The sequence below is a fragment of the Falco naumanni genome, chromosome 2 (assembly GCF_017639655.2).
Source record: "Falco naumanni isolate bFalNau1 chromosome 2, bFalNau1.pat, whole genome shotgun sequence".
Taxonomy (NCBI): Eukaryota; Metazoa; Chordata; class Aves; order Falconiformes; family Falconidae; genus Falco; species Falco naumanni.
Genome location: NC_054055.1, coordinates 46,865,233 through 46,888,848, shown reverse-complemented (window position 1 = coordinate 46,888,848; position 23,616 = coordinate 46,865,233). Strand labels below are relative to the sequence as shown.

General features: G+C 41.6%; 1 protein-coding gene across 2 annotated transcripts; it reads left to right on the top strand.

The window, feature by feature from the left end:
- The first annotated feature begins 2,481 nt into the window (after window positions 1-2,481).
- On the top strand, window positions 2,482-21,936 carry FBXL3 (F-box and leucine rich repeat protein 3). Of its 2 annotated transcripts, none has more exons than XM_040584234.1 (5): window positions 2,482-2,685; window positions 6,891-7,254; window positions 9,621-9,743; window positions 13,023-13,194; window positions 19,535-21,936. In XM_040584234.1, the coding sequence occupies exons 2-5, from the start codon at window positions 6,892-6,894 to the stop codon at window positions 20,176-20,178; spliced, it is 1,302 nt and encodes a 433-aa protein (XP_040440168.1). In that variant the 5' UTR covers window positions 2,482-2,685; window position 6,891; the 3' UTR covers window positions 20,179-21,936. The 2 variants fall into 2 exon arrangements, with proteins under 2 accessions (XP_040440168.1, XP_040440169.1); XM_040584235.1 differs by lacking the exon at window positions 2,482-2,685 and adding an exon at window positions 2,797-3,376.
- The last annotated feature ends 1,680 nt before the right edge of the window (window positions 21,937-23,616 follow it).

Below are 23,616 nucleotides of genomic sequence, written 5' to 3'. Positions count from 1 at the left end.
ACCACAGACACTGTTGGCAGCATTCTGCATTGTATCCAGGCCCTGATTTGGCTCCAAGCGCAGAGTTGCAGCTGCCTTTTGTGCTGATTTTGGCTGCTATGCCCCCAAATAGCAGGATGCAGAGAGCTCCTTCTGCACTTATTCTCATCTCATCCTACACTTAGCGTGCCTAAAACATACACAAGTAATTACAGCAAAACAAATAAAGGTACAGGCATCAAAGCAAGCTTTGTTTACTCCAAATACCAGGCAGCAAAATAAAACTGCAAGGCACTGTGAGAAGTCTCCCGCAGTAAGTCAATACATCTAAGCTCAGATAACACAGTAGATGTTTTAAAATAATGTTACCTCAAAACAAGATTGCAGCTGTTACACCTCCCAAGACTTCTACACAGAACCAGAAAATACTTTTTTTTTTTTTGCCACAAGATGTTCCAATTTTTTTCCTGCAGACACCAGAATGCAATCAGAACATTAATCATGGCAAAAAGACATTTCTACTTGTTGCAGCACAAACTAGTAGACTGCAGCAAGGCTTTTTTTTTACCTTTGGTCAGATTCTACTGTTGATGGTGTTTCTCCTTCCTCCAGAGGCCAGACCACACTACTCCTCCTCCAACTGCCCAGCTTTCCCACAATCCTCAGTGCTATTTAACCACTTAGCAGGAACGGGCTACAGCTGCACATCATCCATGTCAATCAACCCACTGCCTTCGAGGCAAGGCCACAGCTGCATGTTATCAATGCTAATCAACCCACTGACTTCATTCCTCTACTACTGACTTAGCATGACACAGATTAGTTACATTACATCATCAGCATAACACTGCCTGAAAACAATAAGGGATGTGACCAGGAGAAGTGGTGGCTTCTTGCTCTACATGCACTGATAAACAATAGTTCCTCCTCCCTATGTACTGGGCCTAGGTCTGGGTCAACTCTTTGCAGTCAGAGGCTACCTACCTCTCCTGCATCTCCAGCAGTTTGCAAGTTATATACGTGCAAACATAACGCGTCCTTACTAGGAACTGTAATTGGGGGCTGTTATCTTCCCACCTTTAAAGAACCAGCAATGAATTGGAACATGGTGCTGAAAGCACAATTCCTAAATAGCAAGAATAGATGACACCGAATGTTTCCAGGTGGGGTCAGCAAAACAGTTATTTCAGTTTTCTTGACAGTATTGGCTTCAGCCATAAACACACCTCATTATTTACCAAGGTTTGTGTAGCTATTCCATGTAACAGAACAAGTTACACAGTCACATATTTGACACTGCAAGTGTGTCTGAGATGCTCATTTCTCTGCTCAAGGTGAGGCGATAAGCCACTTACTTCCAGACTTTTGTTGCATTTCCTGAAAACCTGAAAGCTGGATGTAGATTTATAAATACACACAGAACTATACTGGCTGAGCTGTAGTAAATATCTCAAGACATTTCAAAGTGGAGAAAAAGAGATTATTCTCTCATAGATGTTCAAAATTAAAATGGACATTTCTCACTGGAAAACATTCCTGTTTCTATGCAAGTCATTCCCTCCCCCCCACTAATAATCTCAAGCAACTAGACCTAGAACTGAAAGAAAGGAAAAAAAAAAAAAAAAGTTCTTTTTGATGCTTTTTTAACAGACTTGAAGTACACAAGAAAATGCTGTGGAAGGATTCTTTTATATAAAGTGCTTCTCTAAGAACTCAAGGATGGTGCCATTTGAATGATCACTGAAAAACTATTACCCTGTTTCAAGGCCATTTCCAGACAGGGGAGAGCACCAGATCATATCTGGCCGTTTCCATCAAACTTAGTGATGGCAACTGGGATCAAAACCCACTAGCTTGAAATTAAACAGTGGGGCAGGAATTTATTTCTTATCACTTCCAACAAGTAAACAATTAAAGTTCATTTTGGGGAATCTCACCAACCTGAGCCGCGTGCCAGGGGGGACACGCTGTTAACAAGGCATCTGCAGCCCATGGGGACTGTCACACATCACTTCTTATTCTTTGCCTAGCAATACCCCAAGCACTTCGTTCCCAGTGCCTGCTGGGCCCACCAAGCATTGATTGTCTGCCTTCTCCATTACATTCACTCCTCAGGCTAGCCTGGCACGGGGCTTTCAAACTACTGAGGTAACGGGCTCTATCAGCGATGAGGACCCAGCTCCTCTGTGCCAGTATCACCGCGGTGTCTCGCCGAGACCCCACTCCCCCGCTTCCCGGCCGCCCCGCACCTGAGGGGGAGGCCTGCCCGCAGCCCGGGCCCTGCCGCCCCGCCGCGCAGCAGCCAACCGCCGCGGCGGCCCGGTGAGGCGCCGCAAATCGAGCCAGGAGGCAGCGGGGAGGCGGGACGAGGGCGGCAGGGCCAGCCGGCTGCCCCGCGGCCGCTGCTCCCGGCGGGACCGGGCGGCACAGGCGGCAGCAGGGCGGCCATGACGGCGGGCAGCTGCGCTCGCGCGGGGGGGGCGAGGGGGGGGGGGACGCGCCACCCCGCATCCCGCCCGCCGCCATTTTGCCTGGTGTGCGTCGCTTCCGCTGCTGGGAAGTAAACAGAGAGGGAGGGAGCGACGCGGGCTGGACGGGACGGAAGCGCTGGGGTCGGCTTCGGTGGAGGGAGCTGATGTGGCCAGAGCGGAGGCGCCAGTGCGGCCCGAGTCCCGGTTAATGCGGAGCGCAGCAGGGAGCCGCCAGGTGAAGGGCTGGAAGGGGGGGGGCGGCGGCGCAGCAGGACCTTCCCCAGGCCCGCGGCCGCGCTGCCGTGCGGGGTGGAGAGCGGGGTCCGAGCAGCGGGGGCGGCGGGGCTCGGGGCCCTGCCCGGCAGCGGGGCGCCGCGCTGAGCCGGGGGGGAGCCGACCCTGAGGTGAAGCTTCTCCGGGAGCAGCGGGACTTAAAACCTGTCCCTCCGTGTTTATAGGGTGTCGCTGCCTCGCAGCCGCCTGGTACAAACGGTAGTAAATGGGAAACCCCTCGTCGTTCTCGGCAGAACTCGCGGTTCGGGGCGATTAGGGGTTCGGTTCATGTCTGGGCGCCCCCCATTAGCCCGTTCCTTTCTGGAAGAGCCTTACTGGAGGTGTCAGACAGCGAGCGCCCTGAGGCTTCTCCATGGGAAAGCGTTATCAGCAGCCGTGCACGGTTGTTAGGGGTTTGTTTGTTTGGGTTTGGTCTTTTTTTTTTTTTTTTTTTTTTTTAAACTGCCATTGTGTTTTGTCTGCAACCTTACTCGGCAACAAAAACAACGCTGAGCATGTGCTTTGCTTCTCCTCCCACTTTGTGACTGAACTGTGTGATTTATGGTTGAACATGACCATACTGCCTGCGAGATAGCGTGGGCTGCGCCCAGCTGCGGAGTTCAGAACACGGAGTTCAGAAAGAAGTTGTTATAGTAGGTTGAGTAGTTTACTTGGAAAATCTTTAGGAGCCAGGCATCCCGATTTCACGCATCTTTCTGTCCTGGTAGACCTGGGTATTTTCCTTGGGGGTTTGTGGGGTTTTTTTGTTTGTTGGGGTTTTTTCTCCCCTTCCTGTCACTATCTTAGATTTTAAAGGAAAGTTGGTTATAGCAGCAATTTGGAAAACCGACCAGTGATAAGTGTGTCCTGAGTATGTCAGGGAGAGTTAAAAGCAAGATTAATGGTTCAGGCATTGTAAGAAGTGATAAGCAATCGTTGTTTGAAAAATAGGCTGTGCCTATGCAGTAATATGCTAGAATAGAATTTTGCATCGTCTTCCTCATTGAGAAGTTATTTCTGTTGGCCTTGGATTTAAAATGGTTAGATCTTCAGACTATCAGATACGTAAAACAAAGTGAACTGTCTTAATTGCATTTGCCTGTTTCTGTGTGAAATTTGCAGAAAGATTTACTCTCCTCAGTGGCTTTATTTTTTTTATAAATAATTTCTAGATGACTTTGAAAACTTTGTAGGCAAATCTGCATTCTTTCAATTTGTGGAGGTTTTTTATTGTAAAGCATGTTAAGGGGTTGAAATCAGTTATGTTTTTAAAAAGGTATTCCAGTACTTCAAATTCTGAAAGAGATGACAAAAAACAAATGAACAAATTAGATTACAAAATAGTCATTGAAATCTTAAAACCATATTCTTTAGTTTTGAGCTTAGACTTCCCCCCCCCCCCCCCCCCCCCCCCCCCCCCCCCCGCTCTTTGGAAGAAGTTCCACAAGGAGATATTTTTGAAAACTTATGTTTACTCTCTCCTTTCCATTACTGGAGCATTTGAGATGTCAGTAAAAAAAAAGCTGTCTGAAAATGTCTTTTCCCATCCCCTACTTTTCAAGCCATGGCACTTAAAACACGTAGCATCTTATTTTCTTGAAAGACTGTCACCTGAAATTCATCCTCAGTATAGTTTTAGTGATGGCTGTATTGTCTCTTTTCTTCAGTGGCTCTAAATGGCTATAAAAACTTGGGATAGTACCACACAGCTTCAAGAGTGGCTTTTGATCCGTAACCAGCACATATTAACTACTCAGAACTCACCAAAGTTAGCTCAGAGGTGCATCTTTCAAGTTGGCTGTTGATGACCTGGGCCACTTTTGTCAGCCGTATCTCAGAGGTTATTCTTCCAGCTGAAGAATTCATACAGTTTTGACAGTGGCAGCTCACTTCTTTTCTTAAAAAAAAGTAAAAACGTGTTTGATCTAGTGCCTGTGTCTATGAAGAGAGCGGTTGTAGTAAGTGTGCTGTATATATGTGCATCAGCTCTACTGTCCATGCACAGTAGCCCCTATAATGCAATGAGAAAATCCAGAACTTGACTCCCTAATACCATGATAAAAGTAGCCTACCTAACTAGAAATTCATGCACATATATTATCTTATTAACAAAAGATGAGGCAGGATCTCTGTAAAGGAAGGCTTGAAGAGTCAAGTCTAACAGTTACCTTATGTAGTTTTTTACAGCTTAACAAGAGATGGCTTTGGAAAGACTTAAAGACATCAAACTTGCTATCCCGAATTTGGCAAGTGAACAGCTTGCGTATGCTGGTTGCTCACTATAACCTAATTGTTTGGAATATCTGTTTGGCCTAAAGTTTAAAGGAATGTTTCATTTCAGACTAGCTTATTAGCAGTAATATTCTTGGACTATGCTTTTTATCTCAAACACAAACATGAGCGGTTTACAGTGGATTTGAAAACTAATCCTTTATTAGTTTTAAATTTAATTATTCAGTTTTCATGGTTGCAAAATCCAGTTCCTTCATCTTTTTGTTAGTTGCAGATGGTTCTAAGTCATTATTCAGTTTTCTTGCTTCTCTTCTGTACCAGTGAAGTTAGTGGCTCAGCCACAGAACTCTCTCTTGAATAGAAAGCTCATTTCGGCACAGGAGTCATGTTTTGCATAGTCTCATAATCATGAGCTGTGAGTCACAGTAAGCAGTTCTCACGAAGCAAGTAGCGATTTTTACCCAGTAGCGTTTTGCTTTGAACGTGATAGCTTGCTTTTGTCATGTGAATAGGCAGGATTAAAGCCTTTTAAAGATAGTTAAGGAGATGCTGGCTTTGAGAAAAGAATCTGTGACCATTGGATGATAAACAGTATAATTTTTCACTTGTATATCTAGTGTATTACACTTTTTTTTAAAAACAAAGACTTGTACTTAGTTGCAGTACATAGCAGAGTAAGTTCATTGTCCTGGTCCCAAGTGAACGGGGTGTATGATAATCTTATATGTGTAATTGTACTTGAATGTTAAACCAGAATGATTTCACTGTGTATGAAGTCCATGTTTATCTTCTAGAAATCATGGGGGCTGGGGGGGTGCTTGTACCACCCCTGGATTCTCTTAGCTTTTTACAGATTAGAATTCAGTGTATTGTACTTCAGTGTGAGATCTCGTTCAGAACCCTTTAGGACATGGTGTGCATGCCATTGAGGCTTTTAGAAATAAATGATTGGTTGCTAAATTCAGTTGTAAGCTGGCACGTATAAAAGACCACGCTTCGATCAAAATCCAGTACTAGATGTTATTTCAGATGTATGTAGTGGTGGAGTTTTTTTCCTCTTTAATAATGTGATATAAGATAGAACTTGTGTAAGTGAGACCACTATGGAAGAAGTATATGCTACTGAGAATGAGATAACCTTTTGCCTCATCTCTGCTGAATTTAGTATGATTTTGAAGAAAGTTTACTGACTCTTCTGTAAACTTTTTTTGTGGCTTGAAACTTCCAGACTCACTGGAAATCTTTCATAATCCCTATTTACTAGTTAGTTGGAGAAACAAAAGTACACCAGTGCTTTTAATGAAATATGTTTTTAAGAATAGTGATTTAAAATAGATGCATTTTGAAGTAACCTTTTTTAAAAAATACATACATTTAGAAAAATACAGGTTCTTCCTGTCTGGGTATAAAAATTAATTGGACAGATAGAACATCTGCAAGATGCAATGCCTGCAAACATACATGCCTCATTGTTTAGTTTCTTGCTTGACTTTTGCCTTCCACAGTTTCAAGTGTTGGTTTTGGTAAATAAGACTGGGACAGTAATATGCTGTCAGTGGTCACAGAATTGTTTAGAAGAGCATCTTCCCATTAGTAGGAAAGTAGATTGTTACTCAACAAAATAGTAAAACAAATTAGGTTCAAAGTGTTTTCAAACACCAAATTGAAATGCTGAAAGGGGAGTGACTGTTATGAATGGATCAGCACTGTTAATTGTTAAGTAATATTAAAGATATCTCTGTAGAGGGTAATGGTATTTTTAGACTACCACTTCAAATTCATTGGGCTCTTTCTTTCCCTGAAAAAAACCCTCTGTAAAAGTGTGACTACAGAAAACATGCTTTTTTACCTCCATAGTTTCCTATTAATATTGTTCTTCTCAGCTCTGTTATATTTACACAATATATAGAAAACATTTTTGTATTGTTTTTATAGAATGAAACGAGGAAGGAAAACTAATGAGGCAAACAACAGTTCATCTGAAGAGACAACTGAGGAAGAATCCAAGAGACACAAGGTTATCGATGAGAAGACCATAGTTGTGCAGAGTCCTGACTGGGCAAACCTGCTTCAAGACATTATCCTGCAGGTGTTTCAGTACTTGCCCCTTCTGGATCGTGCTCATGCGTCCCAGGTCTGCCGAAGCTGGAACCAAGTGTTTCATATGCCTGATCTCTGGAGGTGTTTTGAGTTTGAACTGAATCAGCCAGCTACATCTTACTTGAGGGCTACACATCCTGAACTAATCAAGCAAATAATAAAGAGGCATTCCAATCACCTGCAGTATGTAAGCTTCAAGGTAGTGTATTTTATAGGCTTTTAAAAGTATCTTTATAAAAATAAAAGCAGTTGTTAAACTTGGTTATTTTTTCTTTTCTGCATTTTATTTGGAATATTTTAAGGAAATAGCTCTGGTACTCTTGAGACAGTTTTGATGATTCATCTATATAAATATAAAAGCATGAAAAGTGTGATTTAATTAAAGTTAGTAATAGAAATACTGATGATAAGTGGTAATTGACAACTATGATCAAAACATTTTAGCATGCTGAAAATTAAAGAGTATTACTAAGTGTTAGGAGAGGCTTATGATGATACATTTGTGATTAGGATTGTCAGTTATTTAAAAAGAAATCCGGAAGCTCTCAGTGTCGTAGGCCTTCTTTTCAGGCCTAGTATACTGAAGAAATGGGTTCTCTAAATGGGCATATAGATATGGAGGTTACCTCCCATTGCATTTGTTTTTTTGAATATGTTTTCAGGACAAGAACTTGAAATAACAGTCCTGAACATACCGTTTCATTGCCTTAATTCCATTAGGTGGAGATTTTTTTGTTTGGTGTAGGTTTTTGGTTTTTTCTCTTGTAGCATTTTAGCTGTCTAAAATTAAGCCTCAGTGAACTGGCAGAACGACTTCAGCTCTGATACTACTGTATGTGTGGGTACCTGCTTCAGAATTTAGTTTGATCAGGATGCATACATTGAGTGTTTCTCCATTTCACATCCTGTACGGACTTGGATCTAATATTCATCGTTGGAAAACATCTAGTGCAGAGAGTGACTTCAGTACTACTATTAAGCAGCTATCAATTTTAGTACTAAATTGTATGGGATTGTCTGTGTAATGGCATCTACTCAGCACAGCTGCATTTCAGTCAGCTGAAAAAGTATATGGGTTTTGCAAAGGATGGTATATCTACTGATTGTGCTTGGCTAAGAAATGCCATCTGGTGAGAACTGGCTTTGTTAACATCATGGAATTATTTTCAGCAGATGAAAACCTTTAACATTGGTTTACATATCACTGTGTTTTAGAAGAGTGCTGTGAAACAGTCACAGCTGCATATGCATCAGCTATGTTACCAGTTTGGAAAGAAAATTACTCCTACAGCAAGGTGGACACGCTAGTTGTTTGTTTCTGAGATCTGGCAGTTTTAATGTAGGAATCATCAGCATGTGGGTAGCTGCAGACCTCTGCCTGATCACATGTATTGCTACAGCTTGGTGCAGTATCAGATACAAACTGTTACCGCAAGGTCTGCAGGGTTTATCAGTGTCCAAATAAAGGAAACATAGCAGTATTGAGATGGCCTTCCACTGTCTGTCTCCCATCTACATTGCTTTGCATCAAGTCATTTTGAAGGATTTCAGATGCTCTTCGCTGGTGGGGCGATACCCACATTGTTCCTTGAACTGTCCCTTCGGTGTTGCAGCATGAAGAGTAGATTGCAGGAAATAGTAAGGAGCAAGGATAAGCACAAGGAAGTGGCTGTAACATTGACTGTTGCTCTGTCAAGGCTGAAAACTTGGGGTTTTTCTTTTGTAGGCAAAGAAAGATTGGATTGTCGGAAATAAGGTTTTTCAGCTTGTGTTCAAGCAGAAAGTGAAGATTTGTTGGACTTGGATCAGTTGCTGGGAAGGTTGCGTATCTTATGGTAGACTTAAAATTGGTCTTCTGATCAAGCTTTTTGCTGTTCTGTAGATTTGCAAAGCTGTCATGCCTACTGTAATAGATAGAGAATAATAACAGAACAATAAGAAATCATTCAGAAAGCACATCTGACCGTTGAAGGAAATCCACTGAAGGCACATTAAGTGATTTGGTTGTGTAACAAGCAGGCTAATTAAGATATTTTTTTGTTCCCAGTGTATCCGTTGCATATCTGTTGTGGTATTAATGATGAAGGCCTAGTTATTTAGGTTCGTATCACAATGGACGTAACCCTCCAGCAGCTCTATGTTATGAGCTGAGTCACTGTAGGAGGAAGCAGCTTTCTCAGACAGTAAAATGTTTATAGAATTCATGCGTTTTTATAAGGAGGAATGTAAAGAGGAAGTGGGGTAGGCTCCAGACCCAAATGAACCTCTGCTTCCTAGTATTTGATGTGGATTGAGTATCTGGGAACAAACTGTTTAGGTGACCCCTCACTGTGCTAGATTTTATTAAAGTGTTTAGGAGAATGGTAAAATTCTAGTAAATTGTCTTGGATTTTTGGCATGTACTTTTTTTGGGGGAAAAAAGAATTACATTGATGGATTCCGAGTGAGGAATTTCAGAAGGTAAAGTGAAAAAAATGTTAAAAGTACATCTGCTCTGCTTCGCTTTTTTGTAAAGAGTATGTGTGATGCAGTGTTTTTTGGACAATAAATCTGTTTTGTTTTAAGGTGGACAGTAGCAAGGAATCTGCAGAAGCAGCTTGTGATATTTTATCACAGCTGGTGAATTGCTCTCTGAAAACACTTGGGCTAATTTCAACTGCCCGGCCAAGCTTCATGGATTTACCAAAGGTATTTAAATATGTATATTTTTCTATAGCAAAGTATTGCAGTGTTTCATAGTGTATTTCTGTAACTTTATGAAAAGTTTTGTTGGAAGAATATGGATCTTTGGTAAAGATAACTGGTTTTGCTGGGCTCTATTAAAGGGAGGAACTGAGATGATGTGCTAAAATGGTTAACTTATTCTCTGCACCATGTGAGAAGTTAGTCCTGACCTTGTTCTTCCAAGTCCTCCTGTCTACTGACCTCAATGTGATACTGAGCAACATGATGCAAGTCAGGAGGCTAGATAATTCCTGTCTGTGTCATTGTACTGTGGGTGATGTTTAGGGGGCTATTACAATTGAATGAGTGGGAGGGTTTAATCCATGTGAACTTGCTGTGGGGATTGTATTATCAATGAGCACTCTTCAGAAAGCAATATGATCATGATTTTCAATAATTCATGCCACACAGTCAAGTGTCAGATTCTTAGGCAGCGTGCACTGTATTTCTGAAACTTTGTCAGATTTTTACATCGCATGCTTACCAAAATTTAGATTTTGTTAGAAGGCATCTGATCTGGAAGACAATAGATCTCTTATGTGTGCTTCTAAACAGGAATTCCTGCTAGTGAGGTAGAAGTGTATTATTGCTGAGGCGCAAGAGAGTTTCAGGGTAACTTGGACTGTTTTATGGCAGTGACATCTCGAATGTCGCACAGCCTCAATTCTTGAATCCAGTCCACATGTATGTGAAGGACCAGATACAACTAGACTATTAGCTGGATCTCAGTGATGTCATTGCAGATGATGGCAATAAGGACACAGAAGAACTAGGGACAGCCCGAGGAGAGGAAGCAGGCTATAGGTTTAAGCAAGGTTAGCTACAGAAGGATTATCAATTACTATCCTTAGCAGTGATCACAGATGCATCATGTAGTTCTCTTGAATATGTATTTTTAATCCTTAATATTCAAAGAGGCTTTCCAGATCTTTAACTAGTTTCTGCATGTTTTTTCCTTTTTTGATGTGCTTTGAGATGTGACTATAAGAAAATCTGAATGTAGTTAAAACAATCCACAGACTCAGTGTGTTAGAAATACTTTGTCCTTTCAGCTCTTGTATGTTATTTCTTAGTGAGAAAGCTAAAACAGCACTCAGGACTAGTTTTCACTGGAGGGGTATGTTATGGTCCTGTTCAGCTGCCTGAGTAGTTATTTGCATGGCCTTACTCAGCTTCAAGGCTTCTAAAATACAGGCTTTCTCTCTCATTTTTTTTTTTATTTTTTTTTTTTTTTCCCCGTTCCCAATAGGTTCACACGTGGCCTTTAAAAATATATATTCAAAATGAGCCAAAATCAACTCTAGGCATAATTTGCCTTTTGATGTTTACCACTCCATTAATACTGTCACTGGCATATGGGACCGGCAATGTTTTTCAAATTTTCTTGGACCACTAATGAAACTAAAGAATTGAATTGGACAATGAATAAGCTCTTGTGGGAAGCCACTAGTAACAGGGCCATTGATGAGAAGCAGGCAAAGATAAATGGATCTGAAAAATGTTTAACACTACACTTTTTTTAATATTTTTTTTTTTATCAGACTGTATGGGAATTCTGAACTACTTTGTGCTATCTTCATCGGTGCCCTTCTGATTTCAACATGACAAATATTTGTAAATAGCACTTAGCTTTGTGTTGCCTAGTCTTTTGCTAAGCACATTCTACATAATCTTTTAAAGAATCATACTGTAGGCTACATATGTGGCAATATGGAAAAGGCATTAAATCACCAGCTTTTCCATTTTGGGACGTTGCCTGTCTTTGGTAGCTCTTCAAACTGTGATTTCAAATTACGTGGTTTTGTAAACATGGTTAACTTTCTTTGCCTTTCTATTTAACAGCCTTCTTAGCAAAGGGAAATACATTCTAAATATAGAGAATAAAAACACAGTACTAACTTTTGGAATACAGAATGGAAATATTAAAACACCTTTTCTTCTGTACATAACATATATAATCAGCATGTTGTCAGTATAGTTGGGAGTGGTCCTTAAAGCCAAAATGCCTAATAATTCTGATTTGAACTTTTTGTTCCCATTTGCGTGAGCTGACTTTGACAGTTTATGTTGATGTGAAAATATTAATTCCTGTTCTGAATCTAATTGTGAGTGAGTTTTAGTGAAAACCACAAACAGTACATAAGAATGAGCAAATAACTGTATTCAGGATTTTACATGTGAATGTGGCTCAGAGTGGAACAGTATTGAAATCAAAGTAGCAGGTAATTTTGTGGGATATGTAATGTAGTGCATGGAGGAAGTACTTTTTTAAAGTCTTCTATTCAGTCAGTCTTGGAAGAAATTACTACTCACTTCCTTCATACCACTGGTGATTTCTACAAGCAGTGCTGTATCTGCTCCCCAGTCTGCATTTCTCAAGTTAACATCTTGGGCTCTATCTTCGGTGTAAGTTTCAGTGGTTACATAAAAATGCTGAGGAGCAACCTTGAGCACTGGACCTGCCTTATCTATGCTGCTTAATCAGTAACTAATTGATCACCTGCTCCTTGGCTCTGTTTGGACTGCTCCAGTTAGTTATCAGAGATAAATGCACTCAAACCCTAAATACTCTTTGTGGATGGTAGGCAGGCAGTGGTATCATTTGGCTTTGGACACATTTTAACAGGATGGAGTTGCCACTCTTGGTTGTGTTTGCATCTCACCGATACAGCACAACTCGCTATGTGGGAATTCCTGTTCAAGAAGATGCTTCTTTTAGAGCAGGGGTCCTCAAACTACGGCCTGCGGGCCGGATACGGCCCCCCAGGGTCCTCAATCCGGCCCCGGTATTTACAGAACCTCCCTGCCCCACCCCCGCCCCCTGCCGGGGCTTGGGGAGGGGGAACCAAGCAGCCACAGATGACTGCCACTTAATCCACGTGCCGGCCTGTTTTAGAGTGTGACTTGCAAATAATCCTCAAAATCAGGGCTTCTAGGCTTTCTCTTTGCTTGCGGTCTTCCTACAGATTTAAGTTAGGATTGTCCCGGGTCAGGTTCTTGATTTACGTTTAATGTTAAACATTCTGATTTGCCAAATGCATAAATTGATAGCAAAAAATGATTATACTTCCTCTACTCAAAAATATGCCAATTTTTAGTATTTTTAGTTATGCAGTATTAAAAGTATCAAAAGAATGCTCTTTCAGCAAATGCTGTCAATAAGTGAAAGAATACTAGGACTGTTGTAGAAGCATTGAGATTTTTATTTCAGATACTATTGTTTTTCTTTTTTTTTTTTTCCAGTCTCACTTTATTTCTGCACTGACAGTGGTTTTTGTAAACTCCAAATCACTCTCTTCACTTAAGATTGATGATACACCAGTAGATGATCCATCTCTTAAAGTGCTAGTGGCTAACAACAGCGACACGCTCAAACTGTTGAAAATGAGCAGTTGTCCTCATGTTTCTCCAGCAGGTAAGCTAATGTGTTTTGGGGGTTTTGTTTTGTGGTTTTGTTGTGTTTTCAGTGTATACATTTGTCATGGTTTAACCCCAGCTGGCAACTAAGTACCACACAGCCGCTCACTCACATTCTCCCCCTCTGCCCCCAGCGGGATGGAGAGGAGAATCAGGGGGAAAAAAGGTAAAACGCATGGGTTGAGATAAAGACAATTTAATAGAACAAAAGCCACCGCATGCAAGCAGAGCAAAACAAAGAATTTGTTCATCACTTCCCATCAGCAGGCAGGTGTTCAGCCATCTCCAGGAAAGCAGGGCTCCAGCATGTATAACTGGGAATGTGCCCCCCTTCTTTCACCAGCTTTATATACTGATCATGGTGTTCATGATATATGAAATATCCCTTTGCCTAGTTCAGACCAGCTGTCCTGGTTATGCTCCCTCCCAGCTTCCTGTGCACTTGCTCACTGGGGGAGCTTAAAGTCCTTGAGTTAGAGTAAGCACTACTTAGCAGCAACTAAAACATCAGTGTGGTATCAACGTTATTCTCATACCAAATCCGAAACACAGCATTGTACCAGCTAGTGAGGAGAAAATTAACTCTACCCCAGCCAGAACTGGGACAGCATTAAATTCTGTCTGAAACCAGTAAAGACCTGAAAAAACAGGGGTGGGGTGAGAGCGACAATGAATGTATCTACAGCAGCTGTCACTGAATAAAATACTAACTCAACTGGTTGCCAATCCATCCATCCTACTACTGGCAGAGTGACTGCTGAGCTAATAATAGAATAGTGCATGTCTGTTCAGGACAAATATCCAACCTCTTCTAGAACTTTATCAAACTTCATAGCGCACTACTTCTAAAATGACTATTTAAGTATTCCAGTATAATTAGGCTTTTTGGAACATGAGTTTCTTTTCTGCAGTTCATTATGTATAGGTTTTGAGTGTTGCAAAGTCATGGATTATGAAAGTAGTTCTGAAAGAAAGCAGTTTTATCTTTTGCTGGAGAATAAATGTAGACAGCGTCAGCAAAGGGGAGATGAGACTGAGCTGTGCAGGACTTCCAGCATTACCAAATGGTGGAACTTCATTACCAACTTCATTAACACTAAGCGTGTTTGTAGCAAGAACGAAAACAGCTTGTATCAGAATGAATTCACTGAAGATTGTTGAAGTTCATAGAATTAATGTTTGTGGAAGAATTATACACAAGAAGTTTTAAGATTGATTCACAGCCCATCAACACTTACGGTTTTTCACTGAGAAATGGAAGATGAATTGTAAATGAGATGCTGGCAACATAGTTCAGTTCTTCTGAGGATGAGTAGAAACTACTGTAGTTTTTTCATGCAAATGTATTGCAAGTGTAAATATTGGGTATATTATATGTAAAATTCACCAGCAGGACTTTGGTATGTGGGGAAAATCGTACTGTGGCAGAGAGCGTGTTACTGTAGTGATAAAAAACAAAACACAAACTTAATACCTTTTGCAGTTGCAGCTCTCAGACAAAACCTTGTGTTTGGTTTTACATAAGGAAGTCCTGCAAGTGCAGGTTTGTTTTGTAGCAGATTTGTCTAGCAAAGTGTTCAGCATGTGAACTGGAATGTTACTTCCTTCAAAGCTTTGTAAGCCCTTTGTAAAGGGGGTTGCTTAAATGGGCTTGAGTGACTGGTTTTCCTGACTTAAAATCTTGTTTGAGGATCGTTGTGTCTGCGTACAGGAGCCATAATGTGTCTGTTGAGAGGAAGAGGCTCCAGCAGGAGTGTAGCTGGGCAGAGAGAGTAATTTCCTTGGACTTGGATCCAAGTGTAACCTGTCAGCTCTAGCAGACTTTGCTGGCTTGTGGCTAGTCCTTGCCAGAAGGTTTTATGGAACATCATACACTTGATAATTTGGGAGGGGGCATCAGTTTACAAAGTTCTTTGACTGGTGTATACTGGTTGATGTATCTTGTACAATGTTTTTAATCGAAGGAACAATGGGTGGGAAATGGTAACACCTGTTTAAGGAACAAGAAGCCCAACTGCTATCCAACTCCTTCATGGAGTGGAGGTGAATAGAATGGGAGCAGATGCATTAGTGACAAAACCAGAAGAGTGCTAAGTAAATGGCAAGAGAATTTGATTGCTTAATTCAGGTAGGAATGTACCCTGAGACAGAGAAAAAAGTGGATGTATTGGGTTTGTGTGGCAAAGGTTTGGTAGTCGGGCCAGGGCTACAGAGGTGGCTTCTGTGAGAATCTGCTAGAAGCTTCTCCTGTGTCTAATGGAGCCAATGTCAGCTGGCTCCAAGACGGACCTGCGGCTGGCCAACGCCAAGCCCATCAGCAATCGTGGTAGTGCCCCTGGGATAATTTATTGAAGAAGGAGGGGAAAAATCCTGTGCAACAGCAGCTGGACAGAGGAGTGAGACTATGTGAGAGGCACAGCCCTGCAGACGCCAGGGTCAGTGAAGGAGGGGCAGAAGACGCTCCAGGTTCTGGAGCAGAGATTCCCCTGCAGCCCGTGGTGAGTCAGGCTGTGCCCTGCAGCCCACGGAGCTCAGTGGTGGAGCAGATCCCCACCTGCAGCCCACGGAGGTCAGTGGTGGAGCAGATCCCCACCTGCAGCGCACGGAGGTCAGTGGTGGAGCAGGTCCCCACCTGCAGCCCACGGAGGTCAGTGGTGGAGCAGGTCCCCACCTGCAGCCCACGGAGGTCAGTGGTGGAGCAGGTCCCCACCTGCAGCCCACGGAGGTCAGTGGTGGAGCAGGTCCCCACCTGCAGCCCACGGAGGTCAGTGGTGGAGCAGGTCCCCACCTGCAGCCCATGGAGGACCCCACACCGCAGCAGGTGGATGCGCCCAAAGGGGGCTGTGACCAGGGGGCAGCCCGCGCTGGAGCAGGCTCCTGGCAGGACCCGTGGCCCCCTGGAGAGAGGAGCCCAGGCTGGAGCAGGTTTGCTGGCCGGGCTTGTGACCCCGCGGGGGACCCACGCTGGAGCAGCCTGTGCCTGAAGGGCTGCGCCCCGGGGCAGGGACCCACGCTGGGGCAGGGTGGGAAGGACTGCAGCCCGTGGGAAGGGCTCGTGTGGGAGAAGTTCATGGAGGGCTGTCTGCCGGGGGGGACCCCAGGCTGGAGCCGGAGCAGGGTGTGAGGAGCCTCCTGCTGAGGGGGGGGGAGCGGCAGAGACAGCGTGTGAGGGACTGACCGCAGCCCCTGGTCCCTGTCCCCCTGTGCTGCTCAGGGGGAAGACACAAATAAATTGGGAGTGAAGTTAAGCCTGGGAAGAGGGGAAGGGTGGGGGGAAGGTGTTTTAAAATTTAGTTTTATTTCTCATTATCGTACTCTGATTTGATTGGTAATTAATTAAACTAATTTCCCCAAGTTGAGTCTGTTTTGCCCGTGATGGTAATTGGTGAGTGATCTCCCTGCCATTACCTCAACCCATGAACCTTCGGTTACATTTTCTCTCCCCTGCCTGGCTGAGGAGGGGAGTGATGGAGTGGCTTTGGTGGGCACCTGGCCTCCAGCCAGGGTCAACGCACAGCAGTGGAACGAAAGAAATGCACCAATATGTGGATAGTTGGCTTCAAGAGCAGGCAGGCTTCCAAAATAAGACTCTTGAAGGAGAATGAGATCTTTTTGAGCACTGAGACTTCCCTGCATTTTTTTTTTTCTGATGGGAATATTGTAATGAGTAGGCTGCTATAAAAGTGGAAGAACTTTAATTGAACCAAAAGGGCCATGAGTTATGCAAAACTAACTACTTATACCTGCACTTAAAATGGTATAACATGCCTTCAAATTGCAGGAGGTGGGGGTGGGGAGGGAGGGTAGTGTTCATTACTAGATTAGTTCTCAGTAAATGTGTTATTGAAGGACAGAGAAGGGTAATGCAAGTAGTGGAAGAGATAGAGTCCACCACTGCAGGGATAAAGGAAAAAGATTGATATCAAACTGTGAATTGCTTCCAAAGGATGCTCTGAATAATTCCTAATTTACCGTACAAAGGTAAAGAGGCATGTTTGAGTTTGGGCTGGACAAACAAAGGCAGTGATGTATTTCTGATCTTGGTGAGCATGTGTGAAGTTTCTTCTGATTGCTCTTTCCCCTCTGAACTTTAACTTGCATTAGAACTGCAGCAGTACCTTGTAAAACAAAATAACGGTTATTTTAAAATCCACATTGATGTGCTGCTGTTTATTACCTGAACTATTAGCTATTGGAACAGAGGGAACTGAAAGCACTTCCATAAAGGCTGTGTTTCTGCTGTGCTTTAGGGGTGGGAGGGTTGCTCCTCTTGGAATGGGGGGTAGGGGAGAAGGGCGGATGTAGGATGAGTCTGCATCAGCAGTTTAGCAGAGGGGTAATTTTGATGCGGATCTGTGCTGTATGATACCAGAACGATGTACTTTTCGGTGACACAAAGGTTTGGGCAGTGCTGAGGGATGTTGTGAACAGCATGGGCTCCAGGCAGCCCCTCCGGTAACGATCTGCACTGCATTCATTGTCAGTTGCTATATGCAGGTTATGTAATTTCATTGACAGTGTGTGATGTGGATGCCCAGGCCCCTAAAAAATTGCAGCCAGCTGAACCCCAGTTCTTCCCTTTTCGCCTCGCACCAGTCAATAATGTACCTTTATAAAGTTAACAAAGACTTCTTGAAGGATGGCAGTTTGGACAACAAGCTGGTTTGGATGCTAAATTTGTAGTGAGTTGTTTTCGGAAACTGGTGATGAGACAATGTGTATGAATCTGAAATATTTCCTGTGTCAACAGACCCAGGTGTTGCGAAGCAGCGTGCCTAAGGCTGCTTAAAGGGAGTGGTCCTAGTAGCCCTTATGGGAGTGTTGCTGTAAGAATAACTGTGCTATGATTTAAGGGCAGGAAATTGTCTCTGGCACGTGTAGAAGGTACACAGAAGTTTGCAGTTGTTCTAATTTTGTACTCCTATCTTAAACCCCAATAAATCTGTATGTTCCATTCACCTTGGATTCCATCCCTTTGTCCCCCAATGAAATAATGAGTATGCTTACATATATGCACTGGTTTTACAGGAAATAGTTACAGTAAGAGTTGGGTTAAAATTATGTTAACCTAAATTCTGCTTTTTTTTAGTTTTAATCTGTAACTTCTTTATTTAAAATTACAATATTTGATATTGTTAGAAAAGCTGCTGATGCATGTGTCCTTGCAGGTCCTTGGGTGAAAAATACATCTTTTCTTGGTGTAAATATTCATACAGTATTTTTACAGTAATTTTTTTCAAGTGTTTTTAGGCTCAGTATAGGCTCCTCTTTTGAGTTTAATAACTGCATCTTAAAACAGCTTATGTCTTTCTGTATTTCTTCCCATTGCTTCAAAGCTATAGTGGACTGAGCTCACGTTTTTCAGTTCCATATTAAACACTCTGTTCTCATCTCCTGTGTTAATGGAAGACCATATCCCAAATTTTACGCAGTTTTCTCAGTCACATGAAATGTGGAAGACTGTATTCTTCTTTTTTTTTAATGGGTTTTTTTTATTGTTTTGTTGGGTTTTTTTAGTACTGTTACCAGTGTGGTACCATTGCTTGTATCTGCAGATAGGATGAGTGGAAACCTTAAAGACAGAACTGAATTCTTTTTGTTAATGTCTTTGTCTTCCATGAGCAGCAAGTTAAATTGACTCATTAAAAGGAGACTCTGAAAATCATTGCTATAGCAATTGCTGCTATGAATTTTTAGTGGTTTCCCTCTTTTTTCATTTGCTGTTTCTTTTCCAAATTTAAATATTTATACTTTGCTAGAAAGAACAAATGCTGACAGCAACAACTTCTGTATTTAATTAAAATCCAGCATTCGATTTACCTTTGCTTTCTGCAGGTGATGAATTTAGTTCATGGTTGCTTTGTCAGCCACAGAGGGAGTGTGCAGTTTTTTCAGAGCAGGCTAGGGAAAAACTCATATTATGATGAGTAAGCTCCTTTTACAAGGATGAAGTTGAGTATATGTTGGTCTTACAACAAGGCAGAACAGTCAGAGTATGCTATTTATATACCGATCACGTGAGAATCAACTCCCACAGGGAAGTATACAATGCAACATGTTAACTTCTTTAAGTTTCCCTAGCAAAATAGCGATATAGTCACACAGTGTATGTGTATCTTACTGTGTGGGTACAAGGAAGTCACAAGATCATCCTAATACGGAAGAGATTCGTGCTCTGGTTGTCCAGTATGATTTTGTTTCGATGTTAGGTCTTGATTGCATGTTGAAATACCTGGTCTTTGCATGCTCTTGACATGCATCAACAAATTCACACTTAGGTTTCTCGTTATCAGTGTATTTATCTGTGTAACCCCTTTCATAATGTTCTCTTTTCCCAGGTATCCTTTGTGTGGCTGACCAGTGTCACGGCTTACGCGAGCTGGCGCTGAACTACCACCTGCTGAGCGATGAGCTTCTGCTTGCTTTGTCTTCTGAAAAACATGTCAGGTTAGAACACTTGCGCATTGATGTTGTCAGTGAAAATCCAGGACAGACTCAGTTCCACACGATTCAAAAGAGCAGCTGGGACGCTTTCATCAAGCATTCTCCTAAAGTAAATTTAGTCATGTACTTTTTCTTGTACGAAGAAGAGTTTGACCCGTTCTTTCGTTACGAAATACCCGTCACTCACCTTTACTTTGGAAGATCGGTAAGCAAAGACGTACTTGGCCGCGTTGGGATGACATGTCCTCGGTTAGTTGAACTGGTTGTGTGCGCCAATGGATTACGGCCACTGGATGAGGAGCTGATCCGTATTGCAGAACGTTGCAAGTATCTGTCAGCCGTTGGCCTAGGAGAATGTGAAGTCTCTTGCAGTGCCTTTGTTGAGTTTGTGAAGATGTGTGGTGGTCGTCTCTCCCAGCTTTCTATTATGGAGGAAGTTTTGATTCCTGATCAGAAATACAGCTTAGAGCAGATTCATTGGGAAGTTTCAAAGCATCTCGGTAGAGTCTGGTTCCCGGACATGATGCCTACATGGTAAAGTCCTTAAAAGACTTCAAGACGGATGGAATAGCACCTTAAACCCAAGCTTACCATACTGCAATTTACTATATAAGCTTATTTAATACTATAGTTTTTACTGTAAGTTACTTCATTGTTTGATTAGAAAATTAATTTTTAATTCAAAAATTATTTGAAACCCAGATTCAAAAATAGAAATCATGGATAGCTCCAAAACCCATTTTCATCCAAACAAAAATCTGGTTTAGATTTGTTCTTTTTCATCAACAGTGACCTCACATCTTTTTATTTCCATAGAAGTCTATTTAAAATAACTGAAATGTACCTCCAAAATACCAGTTTTAATATGCTGTCCTTCTCTGATTCAGATACTAGTATTGAACATGATCAATTTGATCTTAGGAAACAAACGAAACCCCACGGAGATTGCATGCTTCTGTTGCAGACTATAGCATTTCTAAATCCAGTCATTTAGCTGAGTATCTAGTAGGCTGTTAAATGTACACGTTCTTTCTATAAAAGTCATAAAAGGCAAGAGCAATACACAATAATATAGTTTGGACAATTAAAATATTGTTTGCTACCTTATTCAACAGATTATTAGATCCATCTCTAAAATGTATTTAGCATGCAGACAGATAGTAGTGTGAGCTACCGGAAGTGGTGTGGTTTTTTCCCCCCTCTATGCATTTTAATATAGTTTGCTTATGGGGTCTCAGATCTGTGTCTAAACCTGTTTTAAGGTATTTTGTCTAGCTCAGGAAGCGAAAGCATTCTGGGGAAAAAATGTAGATACATTGTATTTAAAAATACTGGAGTTAATGAGCTTTTCTAGCACATTAACTGGTTTTGCAGCATACGGTTAGATGGAATAATGTATAGTTTATAAAATAAACCCTGCAGTGTTAAATGTGATGACATGGATGCCAACGGTGTGAGACGAGGAAGTCAAAATTTGAATGGTGACCAAGAACCTTTTAACAAAACCTTAGACCTTTTGGCTGCTTTCAATTTGAGAGAAATGACATTGTAACAGTTGCTTAAGCTGTATAAACTAATTGTATACTGTAAATCTGTTTCAGAAACGTTTATGTATAAAGTGAATGTTTGATAGATGATCATTTTGTATACCTTTAATTCAGCTAGTTCGATCATTTCATAGTATTTAAAAACCTAAAGCAGTAGACTTGTGTGAAGTAGAGCAATAGGCAAAAACTTGTTTTGAGTATTTGGTAAATCAGTTTTATTAAAGAAAGTTTTTAGTCTGTAAGTGGCGTAGGCAGCGTGTTGCCTGTGATCTGGATGTGGCTTGTGACTTCATTTCTGACCGCCAACAGTTACGTTATTTTCTCTTTTACTTTATTGATTGGTAACACTGAAGTATTGTGTGGCTGCTGAATGCATTTGAAAGGTGATGGTGAGCCATCAGCAAGGCAAAGCTGTGCCAGCGGTGGGCTGTGCTGCACGCAGGGGTGGTGGTTTCTCATTCGAGCTGTACAGCTAGTGCTGGCGATAGATCGTCTTAATTTCTGATTTCAGTGATGTTTATCCAAATGTATAGTTCAAGTGTAATACACTTATGAGCATATTTAAGTTCATAATTATATTTTGAGCAAACAATGTTCAGAGGACTGGACATCTTTATAGGGGAATTGTATGTTTCTGTAGAGCTTTGATTTAAAGATTGCATTTTATTAAATACATGGGTTTTGTATTAGAATTTATTAAACTAATGTAACACTAATTTGCTTTTATTTGCATAAAAGGTGTCAATATATTTAGTCTGTAAAAGTAAAAAAGCTCAGTGTTTTTTATATTCTGACTCTCAGAATTGCCTGCACGATAAAGGTTGAGTAACGCTAGTAATCTGGGGAAGAGAACATTTTCACTAAATGTGTGAAGTAACATTTTCACTAAATGTGTGAAGTAATCTCACTAATAATGCAGATAAAACCTCTTTGGACCTTGACTGCTGGTGTCCTGATGTTGGCAGTGTATGTTGGTCTCCTGCTTACCGCTGTGGTAGCGGGAGTAACTGAAAGGCAAGATGCAACCTAAATACCAGAGTCCCCTCACTTCTGGAATTGACATCCGTGAAACCCTGTGTTCTGCTTTTCACAGACAAACCTCTGTCAGACCCTGAGGTGGGGGACATGTCGGCAGCTGAAGGCTTTATGCTTAGTTGTAATGAAACTGCTTCCCCAGCCAGGTACGTGGCCAGCCTTTTCTGAGGCAGTCTCTCTGTTTTGTTGGTTAGACTTCAAAAAGGCCTTCATAAATGCAACACAGTATTGTAATGGCTATCAAAATGTTCAGTGATAAGAAAACTGCTTGGAAGCAGTTGTCTCCCCCACTGGAGGTCAGCAGTCTTTATCCATTGAACCAATTACAGCATCCTTCGCTCAAATAATCCAGCTATAGAACAAACTTCCCAAGCAACCCTGGATTCTAAGTAGCCTCAGTAAAAACTACAATGCTCCTTTTTGGCAAGTCTTGTGCAATTCTTATTTTGCCTTTACACGTTTGGAACAAATTACGTTTTTATTATTAATCTGTGACACAAGTGGTAAAAAGTTCACTAGAAACATGAACATGAGTGTTTTATAGCTGTGTAAGATAATTTTCCCTGGGTTCACCTTTACTTCTTGCTGTTGTCAGAAGAAAACCCAGCGTTGACTTGGTTGTCCAGTTTTGGGTAGGAGTTGTTAATGTGTGCAGTCACAAGTCTTACTTCTGAAAACAAGTGCTACATCATTTCAGGTTTTTGATTCAAAATTAATCTTGAAAGCTGTTGATGTTAAACAGCTGGGATAATCCTGACCAGTTACACTCGTTTACCATGAGATAATATATCAGAAGTGAAAAGGTGTGTGAATTAAGAGTAGCTGTTTACATTAACTTTGTAGTTTCATGCAATTCACCCAAAGCTAAAAACTTGTGAATTTAAGTGGGATTTCTTAGTCAGAAGCTTTCACTAACACTATGCAGAGATCTAACCGTGTAAGTAAAAATTGCTATACTTATTCCAATTGTTAAAATTTTCATGTGTGCCAAATTACCTTCCTGTGAATTTAAAGCAGGGTTCAGCTGGGCCTCTTTCTATTTGGAGTTGGCCTGACTACAGCCTGAACTTTGTTACGTTACTTCAGAGAGATCTGTCTTCATCTCTGGCCAGTCTAGTTGGCTGCACATGCAATGGTAAAAGTGCTGCTGCTGTATCTAAAACTGGAGCATTGATTTAATGAGGAAACTTGTGAGATTTAATGAGGAAACTTGTGAAATTGTAAAGGCACTCAGAATTTCAGCATCTATGTTTAGACGACAAACTGAATTCATTTTCCTAAAATACAGGTGCTGTAGAAACAAGTTCCTTGGAGACACGATCGAAGTCTACTAGTATTAACACTGGGACAGTGAAACCACAATTAACCTTAGGTGTTCTGTTTGTTTATTTTTT